The sequence below is a fragment of the Vollenhovia emeryi genome, unplaced genomic scaffold (assembly GCF_000949405.1).
Source record: "Vollenhovia emeryi isolate VEMERY1.0 unplaced genomic scaffold, V.emery_V1.0 DF939133.1, whole genome shotgun sequence".
In the NCBI taxonomy this organism is placed as follows: Eukaryota; Metazoa; Arthropoda; class Insecta; order Hymenoptera; family Formicidae; genus Vollenhovia; species Vollenhovia emeryi.
The window spans coordinates 1,928,446-1,942,614 of record NW_011967233.1 but is presented as its reverse complement, the minus strand read 5'-3'; the positions used below and the strand labels follow the sequence as shown (position 1 = coordinate 1,942,614).

Sequence of the window (14,169 nt, the reverse complement as noted above, 5' to 3'; positions counted from 1 at the left end):
TGGGTCCGATATTCATTACGATTGATTCTTACTTTTGGTTCCTCGTGGGATCTACAAGTATAAACCAATCATATCGGATATTGGATACAGTGTAAAGCCTATCAAACAATGACAGGCAACAGTAAATAGTAATAGGCACGGTGTCACCACCGCCCGTTAATCTAATCGGTCGGTTAACTTGACAGGGTGCCAACATAAAACTTCTTTATTAACCTATTTTCTTGGTTAATAAAGAAGTTTTATGTTGGCACCCTGTCAAGTTAACCGACCGATTAGATTAACTCGCGTTGGTGAAACCGGGCCATAGAGAATAGAATTTTTGACGCGTTGGATTCGTCAGAAATTTTCTACTAACCAATCCAACGCGTCAGAAATTCTATTCCCTGTTCCTGTTGCCTGTTGCCTCGCATTGTGTGATAGGCTTAAATCCTTCATAATGGCTCTAGCAGACCAACGCGACAACGCGACGCGCGATGATACAATGGGCGTACAGTCTTTATGGGAAAACTCATTGGAGTGCGTAGGTTTTATGGAAAAGCGTACAGTTTTCCCATAAAGACTGTACGCCCATTAGATCATCGCGCGTCGCGCATTGTCGCGCTGATCTACTACAGCTATAATCTTTCGGGAATTTGATGCTTTTCTTTTACTTCGCAGCCATTATATACCTACACAGTACTTCGTCATCTAAAATAGAAATTGAACAGAGAAACGAATTATAATGAGAATTCAACACACCGATAAAGGTTAAGCTACATATTTGTATGCTGTTGGGCATAAATAAGGTGCCCAGTGAAGTCCCATTTAACAGGCATTAAGACTAAAAAACTTTTCTACTTACCGTGGTCACAAAAATAATATACCGATTTATTTGATCACAATTATTTAAGTTTCATCTCTATGCGCGGAACTGTAGGATCGTACATACTCATCAAAGCCACACTACCCATATATAACTTTTATCTCATTGGTCTGCCCAGAGCATGTCGGATACGCAGAAGAGATCGACGCAAAACGAAACAAATGCATAGAACTTGTAGACAAAGTTCAGCCTATCACACAATAGGAAAGCACAGGCAATAGGAACAGGGAATAGAATTTCTGACGCGTTGGATTGGTTGGAAGAAAATTTCCAACCAATCCAACGCGTCAGAAATTCTATTCCCTGTTCCTATTGCCTGTGCTTTCCTATTGTGTGATAGGCTTTCTATGAACAAATGACGGAGTGGACCTACTAGTTATATAATGGTTATAAAACGCTAGAATTTTCAGCGTGTTATTTCTCGCTTTTGACGTCACGATTTCTAACATGGCCGTGGCAAGCCCGGGAGCCTTGAAACAGAGAATTAATTAAAGCGGAGAAATCCATGCAGAATCATTGAGCTTTTTTTATTCTTAACAGCTTCGCTTCATTTTGCAAAGAACACACGTAGACACAGTGGGTTTCGTCCCTCCCTATGCCACAAAAATATAATCTATCCCATCCCATGTCCGAGGTTACACTCGCTTCGCATAAGAAGTTACAAATCCATTCTTTACAAATTCAATTTATTTATCAAGAGAAAAGCGAGATATAACCCACACTTCAGACACGAGATGGAAAAGTTATATTTTAGTGAAGCGGAGACCCTCCGTAGGAAGATACGGAATCCACTAACTAGTTTTTCTGCTCTCTTCCCTGTTTATATGCGTCTCTACATAAATATTAATATATAACATCCTTAAACACTAATTTCAAGTGGTATGTTCTTCAAACTTTTTTCATAAATAACTTTTTAACTAACAAGCAGCGGCTAAAACTTGTTGCATGTCACGTCCTTGACAATACATGTCAAGGTCATTGAAATCAGCGAGGTCGAACCCTGCTTCTGAGCGAAACTTTCACCATTGTACGAGCCCACATAGGTTTGCAATTTTCCACGCAAAGTTATTTCGGGCGAGCTATGTAAAGGTACATACATATTCGTCTCTTACAAAACAGAGGTTGCCCACTTTATATGCATACCCAAGGAGCATATTTATGTCATATTTCGGTCAATACGACATCAAATCGACGTCATCTTGACTCTTCATTTCTCCTTGGGTATTTACCAAATGAACTAATAGGTCAGAGTTGGTCTGTGGGTCGCTATTTAACTATTACTGTTTTATAGCATTTGGATATCCATTCTTCATTTCAATTCTGCTAACGATACCGATCCATTTCTTTACCTCGTATATACAGGGTATCTTATAATTCGCGAATCACTTCACGTGGACAGCAGGTTGGACAGAATGTAAAAACCATTTTGTAATTTTTACAATATTACTGAGATGATATAAAAAGTCACAAATCCAGATTTGATGAAAGAAATTGCAAAATGATACAGGACTCGAAATTCAGTTTAACCCATTTACCTATAAAAGGGTGATTCGCAAATTATTACACCCTACATAAACGTTCTGATTTCGACGAGAATTTGTTTTCGCTTATTTTTCTTTTCAACCAACTAGATGTGTGTGCAAAATAAATTACGTGAAAGAATGATGTGCTAAAAAGTTCATAATTTATTAATACCACACTCTGGTCAAGTCAGGTATCTGTATGGTTATGTTTGAAATATTTTATATAATAACAAATTTATATATATGTATATAGGTTATCTCTAATATCTTACAAATTTTTATATTTATTTTTTACAATAAACACAAAGAAGAGATTACTAGGTTTTTGTGTCAGTACTTATGTTACAATTATCTTTACACACATTAGATTCACATACTTTATAGCAATTTTAGTGATAAAATCATCAGAATATCAGACATAATGTATTTTAATTGCAAATAAAAAAAAGGATAAAGAGCCACTTCTTATTCTTCATGCAGCACAAAATAAGTATTAAATAGCTTGTCCTTTTTTTCATCATAATTCTACCGTTTGTTTCGAGTCATTTGTTACAATTAGATACATGTCTAGTATACATGTGTGTATTATGTATACGCGATTATGTATATGCACGTGTAATGCATACATATACATACAAACGTGTATATAGCGTACGTGTATATGTATTACTTTTAATTGTAGCACAAGACTAGTCGCCGTAAAGTAATTAGCCACAATACAAGAATGGAGTTGCGCGCGATTATCACTGACGCTACTAATGATATTATAGGAATAGATACGAAAGTATAGCGTGCGTATAGAACAGCCACTTAAGTTTCAATATGTTCTCGTTTTTCTTACGTCGAAAAATACAACTATTAAAGATTCTATCTTTGTTGACATTATTAAAGCTAAATGATAAACATAAATATAGAGCATATACTTTGAAATATATAATACATAGAAATAATTAATTTAAGTGGTATAATACATTGCTCTCTTTTTCTCTCACTTATTCAATCATTCTCTCATTCTCTCTCTCTCTCTCTCTTCCTCCATTCTCGAATACCATAATTATTAAATAGTACATACTTTACAATTCAATTAGACACTGGTAGTTCTTTACATACATGAACTATACTGCCAATTGTACTTTAGTACGACTTCGTATCAAGAACACCAAATTAGTAAGGCACTCACGGTGAGAATTTTGAGGTACTTGAATTTAAATCTCGACATTGGAAGACGATTTGAAACACGGCGGCAAAGGCCGAGATACATTTTAAATTATGCATTTGAGGAAAGGCATTCGATTATCACTACATGTTACATCGATGTTGTTACCTAAGATAAATTTGTCACAATTTCGTAATACGAAATATAGACAAACATGGACAACATGCGTTAATCATAAACTCACTTTCGATATATATAATGGTTAAACTCGTTCGTACAGCGATATATATACACATCAGTTCCTCTTTTGCTATTATTAAGGCTCTTATAATAAGGACATTCGTTACAAGTAATTGTGACTAATGTCACTAAAAAATATAATTAGTTACAATGGCAACTTAGCTACGATGTACTGGATTACGAAAACGTAATCATTGTCAAATGTCGTTACTGTTTTCATGTCGGCTGGATTGATTTTGCCTCGGCAATCTTATTGTGCGACAAAATTTTAGACTCAATGCAACTGTTACCGCTAATATGGTTTCCACGATACGTTGACAAGCGTATAAAGAGCTATTAAATATCTTCAAAATGTATACAATGTGTTTAATGTATACGATGTGCTACACAAATTCATGGTATCTTAGAAGTTAAACAACATTAGAAAACGTTTAAAACGGTTAAAAGGTAATCATTCAAATCTGCGATGAACACATTACATTCATTCGAAAATCTACACATAAAGTAATATACATATATTTTTTAATAATTATTTATAATTCTTTGTAAAATTTGAAATAAATGACAATGTTAAATAAAATCGATACGTTTAAAAGCCGTATACATTCCTAATTAGTGTCAATATCACAGTATTTGCGAAAATGTATTAAACTGGGTACTTTTGTCTGAGATAACTAATACAGACGAATGAAAATGGCAAGTAAAATATTTGTATTTTTTTCCATAAATGTATTCTATAATGCCTATTCATCAATCATTTCATTGCTTTCTATTTCTCATTCATGTCAATGTGGTATTGCAAATTAGATAACGATGATAATTATCGAAAAGAAACACAATATAAATTCACTCTTCTCTTTACGTAGCTATATACTCCGTTTATGTAGAATGTAAAACAATTATGTGTATGAAAATACATTCCGTGTCGCCTGATATGAAAATATTAATATATTACAAATTGTACATCCACATCATATTGTATATTATTATTAAAATTGCAAAAAAATTATCAAGTTATACTTTCGTGAGTAAGATGTTGTTATAAACGTCCATTTTACTTAATTTGGCTTTACACTTGCGCATGTGACTGTTTACAAATTTTTCGATATAAAGGTTTCCCAGTAAAAATACAATACTATTATATATTCATATGTAATCTATGTGCACTTATAAAAAGAATATTAGGAAAGTTGGTATACTTTTGACCGAGTGATATTTTTATTTGATTCCATTTTAAAGCAATTTACCACATATAAAATTAACAAATTTTAATTTATAGTTGTCTTTTTGGAATATTTAAAATTGAGTAATTTTGAAAATTAATTAAAATACATTTTAGTTAAAAATGTTTAAAATATTCTTTTAAAAAAATTTTCTAAAATTTCTTTATCTCATAAAATATTACCTATTAGATACATTTCAAATTTTATTTAATTAAATAATCAAGCATGTATACTAGAAAATGTACATAGGGCATAGGAAATTAATAAATCTAATTTAAAAACCATATATCACAATATATGGTAAATATATGAAATTTTCACTACGGTTGTACCTTTGATTATTACTACATATTGTAGCTTTGATTGATTAGAAGCAATTAGTAAAGTATTATTTTTTTCTTTATCTTTCAATATCGATTTTTTTCTATAATTTGGAACAATTCATTTTTGCTTTATTTTCTTTTTTATTTTTCTGTGGTAAACTGATATATATTTATACATAATTCTCATAAGATTAATTAGTCATTATAATTTATTTAAGTTAAAAAGAGATGGCTTTAAAATTAATAGAATTAATTTTCTTACCAAGTATATATTCTTAACAAGAATAAGACTTATTTTCTCCAGTAAATTAACCAATATAGAACATTCATAATCTACACAACTAGCAAATTCTAATTAAAAAAATTTATTGCGAAAAATATTACTTCAGCCAGGGTTTGAACCTGGAGCTTCCTACATTCTAGGCGAGCGTGTCTCACCAGTTCGACGAATGAGGCATATGGTAATATTTGTCGCAATAAACAGTTCAATGATGATAGTTTCGCGTATATTTTTCGATTTTAAGCTGCGGGCCAATTCGAGTTGTCATCAGTACACAGAACTATCGATACATTTTTAAGTATCCTCGTCCCTAACCCTCCTCCTAACTTAGATACCATTATTCGGTCACAATTTCATATATTTTTAAGTTATATATATTTTTAACAATGTATTGTTATTTTATCTCATTAAAAAAATTTTAAATATAAAGTATTATAATATGTAAGCAATTGCAAGTGACTAGTCATTACAAATTTGTGTAATTTAAATTATGCTCGCTATGCCTTAAAAAACTGCTTTACTTAACATTTTTATTTTTTCACAAAATGATAAAAAATTTATAGAAAATTTTTTATTAATTGTACCATTTTTTAGTATTTTTTAAATTTTGATTAACAATTATATTATTTGTGGGCTAAGAGAGCGGAGATAAAATCGTATGTCTCTCCTGGTTCTAATATCTTCGTTAAAACTAAAAAAAAATGTAATGAAAAAATTAAAATATAAAAAATTATCATCTAATTGTAAGTTACGCCACACTTTGAGAAAACTAATCGGAATCGCAGAAAAGAGGCCTCAATTGTTCGATATAAATGACATTAACGTTGATAACGTCTCTTTTTTTAGAAAGGGATGATAATGTTGTAAATAAAATGTCAAAGGCAAGTTAATTCAAAATAAGATCAAATATAAAAATTGGTCAAAAGTATAGTACTTTTTCGTGTGTATTACGACAAAACGAGATTATGTAACTTTTTGCAATTTTAATGTAGATATATCCATAAATGTGCATTTAAAAATGATTTCGTTTTTATATATATTTCTCAGGTAAAACAATGATAAAGACCGATATTTTTATATGGACAAGACTGACCAAGTCCATATATAAAAATTTTGATTATTGTCATCTGCTGTTTCCCTATATTAACATTTGTCTATCAATAGTTTCTATAATATATTGTTTCACCATCCACCTAATGCAATTATTGTTGCCACATTCTCTGAAAGTATACAGTCGAATATTTTGTGTAATATTAAAAAGTCCGTGGAGTTTTATTTAAGAAAAAGACATACTTTGCAGTGTGTTAAGTTCATGTGAAAGAATAATAGTGAACAATTAGAGCAACTAAAACCATTCAGTTTTATCTTACATCTTACTTCTCACAATCGTTTTGGCAATATAACCAATTAGATTCCTATGAGACATCTGATATATTCTGATAAATTGAAACTAGTATATATTGTCATCGACGACAACGATTGTCATCCACACACGTGACTTATTGTCTCTACACAAAAATATATGTTTGTCAGATCTTTATAAGTAAAAAAATCTTAATTCGAATATTAAACTTTATATATCACATACATTTCTTTTTATAGATCAGTATTTATAGTTTGTTTTTATTTTTAAAACCATCTTGAGTACAATCTTAAAATATTATGGAACAATCTCAGAGCCGCGTATTGGTGTTTTAAGATATTACTTAAAAGTTCATAAAATAAGAACAAATTATAAATACTGGCCATAGTTATATCTTTAAAACTAAATGTCAATAAATTTGAAATTTGTCCATAACATTCGTAGATCGTTCTTACGAAATTTAGGTGCTTCTGATAAAAATCTTGGATATGATATGAAAACTAGAAATAAAAATTTAATTTCAGTTCGGTGTATACAAATATGTATACATAATAGTAATATTAATTCATATAACTTTTAAATTAAAAAAAATTTTACATAAACATTTAGATAACATTTTGATTAATTTATAATTAAAATTTTAACACATTTAGCAAATAAGTGATTTACCGATACAACTTTCTTCAAATTTTATTCCAGTTAAATAAGAAACCAGTTTCAACAACAAATGAATTGAAGATTACTGGTTACAATCGTTTTCATTCTTTTACTTTGCATAAGAGCCTGATAAAATAAAAAGAAGAAAAAGAATGTTGCGATTCTTGTAAGCATGCTTAATGAACTTCATTTTAATAAGCTGTCTATGAAGAAGTAAAAAATTGTAAAAATACCCTAAAATCTCTTCAGATTCTTAATTAGTAAATTGTGATTATTAATGAAATCCATTGAAGAAAAGAACGTTTCATTATAAATATAGATTTATAGATTTGTAAGTCAGGAAACAGATAAGATATTAGATAGAGAATATGATCACATCTGAAAAGCTAATAAAATCTTGGTTGGTATTCATAGTTCATTCTTATATTTAAGACCATCTTAAGTATAGTCTTAATGTGTTGTGAATCAATCACAGTGCCAGTATCTTAAAACATTACAATACTTAAGACAATCGTGAAATAACAACAAACTATAAATAGCTCTAGACATCTTGAAATGAAAAACGAACATGCTGACGATAGACAATCAAAACTGGGAAATAGCAGACGGCGAATTGTAAATTTGGCCTAATGTCATACATAGACGGGACCTTGATTGTCATTGTCATCCAAGCTAATTCGATTAGGATATGCGGGACCACCGCCATCATCGAAGAAGCGCCTGAACGTAAACTCGAAAAAGCCGTGAAAGGGCTTTCCGTTATCCAACAATTCGTCCGATTTATTCGAATCTGACGATTCAGAATTGCGTAGTTTATCTGGATCCACGGGATCAAAATTGCTCGTATCGGTCGGATACTCTATACGAGGTATGTGCGGGGCCATTTGGCGCCGCAATCCTTTCTCGAAGTCGATACTCGCAAAGAACGGATGATTTTTAACTTCATTCGCATTTTTACCTAAACGACGATCAGCACCGACGCAGAGTTTCAAGATTAAGTCCATACTTTCCGGTGAAAGATTTGCCTGCTTCGGTATGTGAAGCGTTGTTTCCCAATTAATAACCTACAGAAATAAAAGAGAAACATGTATAATATGTAAAAGATATTTCTTTAATTTGCCTTAAGATGTTTTGTAGCTTAAAGAGCATGACCAAATTTTGCTCCTTTGATAGATCGAATTGAATTGTTGTCTAAATAAGTGTTAATGATGATACATTAATCTGGGAAAAATTTCAAGTTGAGCATACAAGGGTCAAGTTGTCGAAATCGGTAAGCAAAGCCAACGGTGTGGAATAGATGATCGATGTGTGGGAGGACATAAAATGTACTTTCATACAAATTACATAGAAATGCCCGCCAATAGGACAAGAAGAAAACGGGTGTTTTTGGTCACGCTCTTTACCGACTTTTTTTAAGACTTAAAACGATATCATAAAATGAATAATTATCTAATAATAATAAGTTGACCGTTTTATATATAAATAATTTATATAAAACACCCGTCCAGTATATAGCAGGGAGGTCCAAATTTCGAGTCCTGGCCGAGGTAATATTTTTTATAGTATTTCTTTACAGTGTGTTTCTAAAGCCTGCTTATTTAGGCATATTATTGAATTAATTATTACTTTAATTACATACATTATTTCGACTTCAGCTTAAGACTGTTTCAAGACCGAGTGTTATCGGCATGCAGTTTGCTATGTTGAAAAGATGTATACGCAAAATTATATTATTTGACACTAACAGCCTGACCACATAGGGCTTCTATTAATTATGTTATATTCATCTGATATTTTTATTATTAATAATACTAGATGTTATATAAAAATTATACAATATATACCTTATATTGAGTTTCAGCAGGAGTATTGGCAAGAAATGGTGGAGAACCAACTAACATTTCATACAAAATTACTCCTACACTCCACCAATCACACAACTGTGTGTATCCTGTACGCTGTAGGACTTCCGGCGCAATATAGTTCGGTGTCCCAACTAGAGAATGCGCCAAACATCTCTGATGTTCCCGGTGTCTTCTACGTTCTAATGGCTTTAACTGTATGCATTGACACTCGTTATTCCAATCGTCAGCTGGATCCATTGAGTCTTGTTTACCATGGCCTTGAATCGCAAAAGAAATAAGAAATAGCCCCAGTTTATTACATGTATGTTAAATAAGCTTCGCCTTTACTTTAAATGTGAAAATACAAGGTTTACAAAATAACAAATCGAATGTTGTAATGATGGAAAGTTGCTTACCGTTTTGTTGGTAATATTTAGAATTGTGAGTCCAACGGAATCCTGTGCAGAGACCGAAGTCGGTCAATTTGATATGACCATCGCGATCGATTAGAATGTTATCCGGCTTAATATCCCTATGAATGAATCCCATTTTATGAACACTTTCAACTGCACACGTGAGTTCGGCGATATAGAATCTCGCCAGTGGCTCCTTAAAGATGCCGAGTTTAATCAATAGCGACATCAAGTCCCCGCCAGGTATGTAATCCATTACAAAATATAAATTATCCTTATCCTGGAATGAGTAATAGAGCTTGACGACCCACTCGTTGTCGGCTTCCGCCAGTATATCTCGCTCGGCCTTCACGTGAGCGACCTGATTGCGATTCAGCACGTCGGCCTTGCGCAAAGTCTTCATCGCGTAAAATTGGTTGGTGTCGAGCTTTCTCACAAGCGTGACCTCGCCGAACGCGCCAACGCCGATCGGCTTGATCTTCGTGAACATCGACTTATCCATTTTCGCCCGTTTTAGTCTAATATAGTTGGACTCTTTCTGCGACAGCATCTTCCTCATCATGCACTGCGCCTCCGCGCTCAGGCCGATCTTCGCCATCTCCGTCTCCAGCTGCATACGGCGATAGAGACGTTGCTTGTGCGACTTGAGTATGTTCTCCACGTGCTGCTCCATGAAGAATTTGAAAGCCTGGGGAGAGTAATTTCTCACCTTACAGTCCCTGCGCTCCTCTTCCTTCTCTATACTCATGGTCTTGCGCTCGGGTATGGGAGATTGGTGCTTAATTTTGTAGGGCGAGGGCGGACCACCACTGCCGTCGCCTTTAGTGCCGCTGCCACTCTTGGCGCCGACTGCGCTTCCCTCGGGCAAGGATGCATGATTATTGTTGTTGTTTCGCGTAGATACAGAGGTCGAGGCAACCGGCGGCAACGGTGGCGCGTCCATCGTGTGTTGGCAGTTTTCAGCCGGAGAATACTTCCTTTGAAGCGGTGGATGATGGGCGACAGGTGAGGTTCGCGACGCGCCGCCCCCGCCGCCGCTCTCCATCGAGGAGGAAATGATTGCGGCGTCCTCACCAGGGGTGCTGTAAGGTGGCGGCGGTAACGGATGGTGCATACCACGCTGCGCCGCTAATGCCTGCATCGTCGTGGCGTAACTTGGCGGTTCCGTTGTTGGTATACCGGCGGGCGAGGCGGCCACGTTATTCACGGGCGGATAAGCGGGTGGTGGTGGTTGTTGCTGCTGCTGCTTCTGCTGAATGGACGACGCGTAAGACGGTGGCGGAGGTGGCGTATTACTGCTGGTGGAGATTGACTGCGGTGCCGTGGGAGCGATGGCAGTCTGCAGCACTGGTTTTTGCACCTGCGTGCTCTTCACCGATTGCATGATGATCGGCGGCTGCGTCTTGGCCTGCCGTGCACCCCAAGCCTGCAACGGCGTCGGTCGCGCCATCGACGTTTGCGTGCTGCTAGGCGATATAGTGGATACGGTGATGGGACTGGGTGTACCGGCGGATGTCGGGCCCGAGTAGATGCCCGACGACGGACTTTTACGATAATCCTGCTGCGACTGCGTGGGACTCTGCCGATTTTGCATGGAAACGCTATAAGAAGGCGGCTGCACCGACTGACCGGAGGACGAGGATGGGACTATAGGATACGGCGGCGGAGGTTCGACCTGACTATTCGCGCTGCTGTTGCTCGCTTGATAAATACTGAGCGCTTGCATTTGCTGTGTCAGTTGCTGCTGTACCTGTGGACCGTTTTGCACGATCATCGGCTGACGGCTGCCGGAGCTGTTGGCGTTCGCCACCGGACTAGTGCCGCGTTGCGGTGGGTTTACTGACGTTGATGTGGCGCCGGCCGTGCCGGGTGCAGTCGCCGTCGATCTCGTCGGCACGACCGGCGCAGGTGACATCCGCTTGAGCATCTGCTGCATGTTGGTAGGCACATTGGACTGACTGTACGGTGCGTGAGGTGGCGGCGGTGGCGGTGGCGTCGAGCTACACCGCGGTGGCGGTGGCGGCGGCGGTTCACGATCTACGAAGTTACTCGGCGAGTACTGACGGCTCAGTTGCGGATGCGTGCCGAGTTCCGTGAGACGCGGGCTGTCGGATCGTGAACTGCCCGCCCCGCTATCCAACGCGGGGCTACCGCGTTGCAGGTTCAGTTCCCTCTCGAGACTCGGTTTCCTGATGAGTTTAGTGTTGAGTTTGCCGAGCCCATTTAAAGATTCCGCTTGAGCCTGCTTCAAATATTCTATCGCTGCGTCCAGTCGCCATCCCGCGAATTTCAAGGCACGCAATCCTATTTCCTACAAGAGCAATTACGATGGTGAATCGTTTACGTTTAAATCCTTAGTTTTATCGTCGATACGTCCATTTCTTTTACTTGCACTCCCAACACTTGTCTACGACCGTAACGAGACGGACGTGTACTCGAGTGTTGAAGAAACGACAAAAATTCTGAGTGCAAACACCAAGTGCAAGTAAAATTAATAGGCAATTGACTGATCCACGAGAACAAAAGTCGAATATGACGTTGTCGTTCTTACTTCTGAATATCCCATAGTTAATAATTGTCCCAACGCTTGTCGCTGATCCGACTTGTCAGCGGCGGAACCAGAGGCGCCAGAGAGCCCGCTGAGACCTGAGGCAGAGCTAATGCCACTGGTCGTGGACACGGTAGAGATAGTGCTGGCTGCGCTGGAACCCACCTCACCAGCCCCGCCGATATTCGCAAATGGCAGTAATGAGTTGCGAATCTCAGCTAAAGCCTTCTGGTGGTACCCAGAGGCGCGAGTGCTCGATTTGCCGGCAGCGGGTGGATTCATAGTGGCCCATGCTAGGCCCGCTGGGACCTAGCTTTAATCTGGCTGTGACACATACGAATGTGTCTGCAACATAAAATTGGTCATCTTGTTACTCTTCAAGTCATTTCGCACCGACCCTCTCTGAAGGCTATCATGCACAAAGATATTCAAAGAGATACAATATGAACACTTTTTGATCGATAAAATAACCACTTTAAGAAAAATATAGGTATTTTATCAGTCGAGATAAATCAATGTTCGCATTGTTTCTTTATAACGATACAACCTTATGTATAGTAGCTTCCAGTGGGCAAAGTTCAGCAAAGTTTGATATCCCGAGGCTAAAATCAATTTGCTCCGCAAATTTACAAAGGCAAATGGAAAGAAATATGTATGCAAGTATGTATTCTCGTTTCTCATAGCGCTATAATTTTGTTTCTATCCATATATCGGCAGGAATGTGAAAGATTCACATAACGGAAGAAGTTGCAAATGCGTGCGCGGATAATTACTGAAAACTCAATTTGTACAAACGTATTAACGTGAGATGAAGGGCATTTTTCCCCTTTTAATTCTTACACCCGATGTAAATAAGGGCCCGAGCAGAATGGCCGTCTCGTATTCCTAAGACAACGTTTTATATTTTAAATCTTTGTATTAAAGTAACGCGCAATAACTGTCTTATGTCTTAAGAATACAAGACAGCCATTCCGCTCAGGCCTATATATAATACATTGTAAAATGATGAGGTACTTTTCTTATATACAAAGTGTCCCAGACTTGATGTGCCATTAATAGCAGATTCCAGAGGTCATTTTGAGACAAAATTCCCAGTGTTAAATGCCAAAGATACAATAGATTTTAAATGAGAAGAGTACAAAGTTGACAATTCAAGCTGTTCGAAATTTGCACCGCACATTGCACAGTAGCGAGGGTGTTTTCAACTCTACTCCCGAAACTGATACAATTTCCCATACGTATTGTCCGAATCGACGCGCTCAGGTACAAACACATAATTGGGAACAGAGGTACATGTTGTTGGGCTTACTAGCGTAATGTACGTCGTTTGTACCTTACGAGAGGTGCGAGTGTAACGTTAAAATTAGTTTAGAGATGCGGAACAAAGCTGTTGCAGCGCAAGTCCGGTGTATCTGGCAAGATGATGCTTACGGAACGAAGATCGCTGCTAGTCGGCTCTACTACGGATACTCGCCAGCATCGTGGCTGAAGGCAGATAAGCGAGGCGCAGCTAGTTCAATTCGTACACAGTACACTCCAAGAGACTCATTGTCCGAGGTCACTCTCGCTCGAATCTCTTGGTTGTATGAAACAACGGCGGTCACAACGGTATCACAAGAGTACGGAGTTACAAACGGCGAGATACGTTGGCGTGGAGCACGTAGGAACGTTGACGCGAGACGCGGGGTTGACACGTCGGGCCCATTCGAGCGAGAAATGTCTTCACGACGTCGCGGA

General features: G+C 37.2%; 1 protein-coding gene across 1 annotated transcript; it reads right to left on the bottom strand.

Moving 5' to 3' along the window:
* Positions 1-7,556: 7,556 nt before the first annotated feature.
* On the bottom strand, positions 7,557-13,941 carry LOC105567941 (serine/threonine-protein kinase Warts). The gene is made up of 5 exons (XM_012023224.1): positions 13,864-13,941; positions 12,436-12,777; positions 9,888-12,195; positions 9,472-9,749; positions 7,557-8,691 (listed from the first exon to the last, which is right to left on the bottom strand). The coding sequence occupies exons 2-5, from the start codon at positions 12,712-12,714 to the stop codon at positions 8,260-8,262; spliced, it is 3,297 nt and encodes a 1,098-aa protein (XP_011878614.1). The 5' UTR covers positions 12,715-12,777; positions 13,864-13,941; the 3' UTR covers positions 7,557-8,259.
* Between the last annotated feature and the right edge of the window lie 228 nt (positions 13,942-14,169).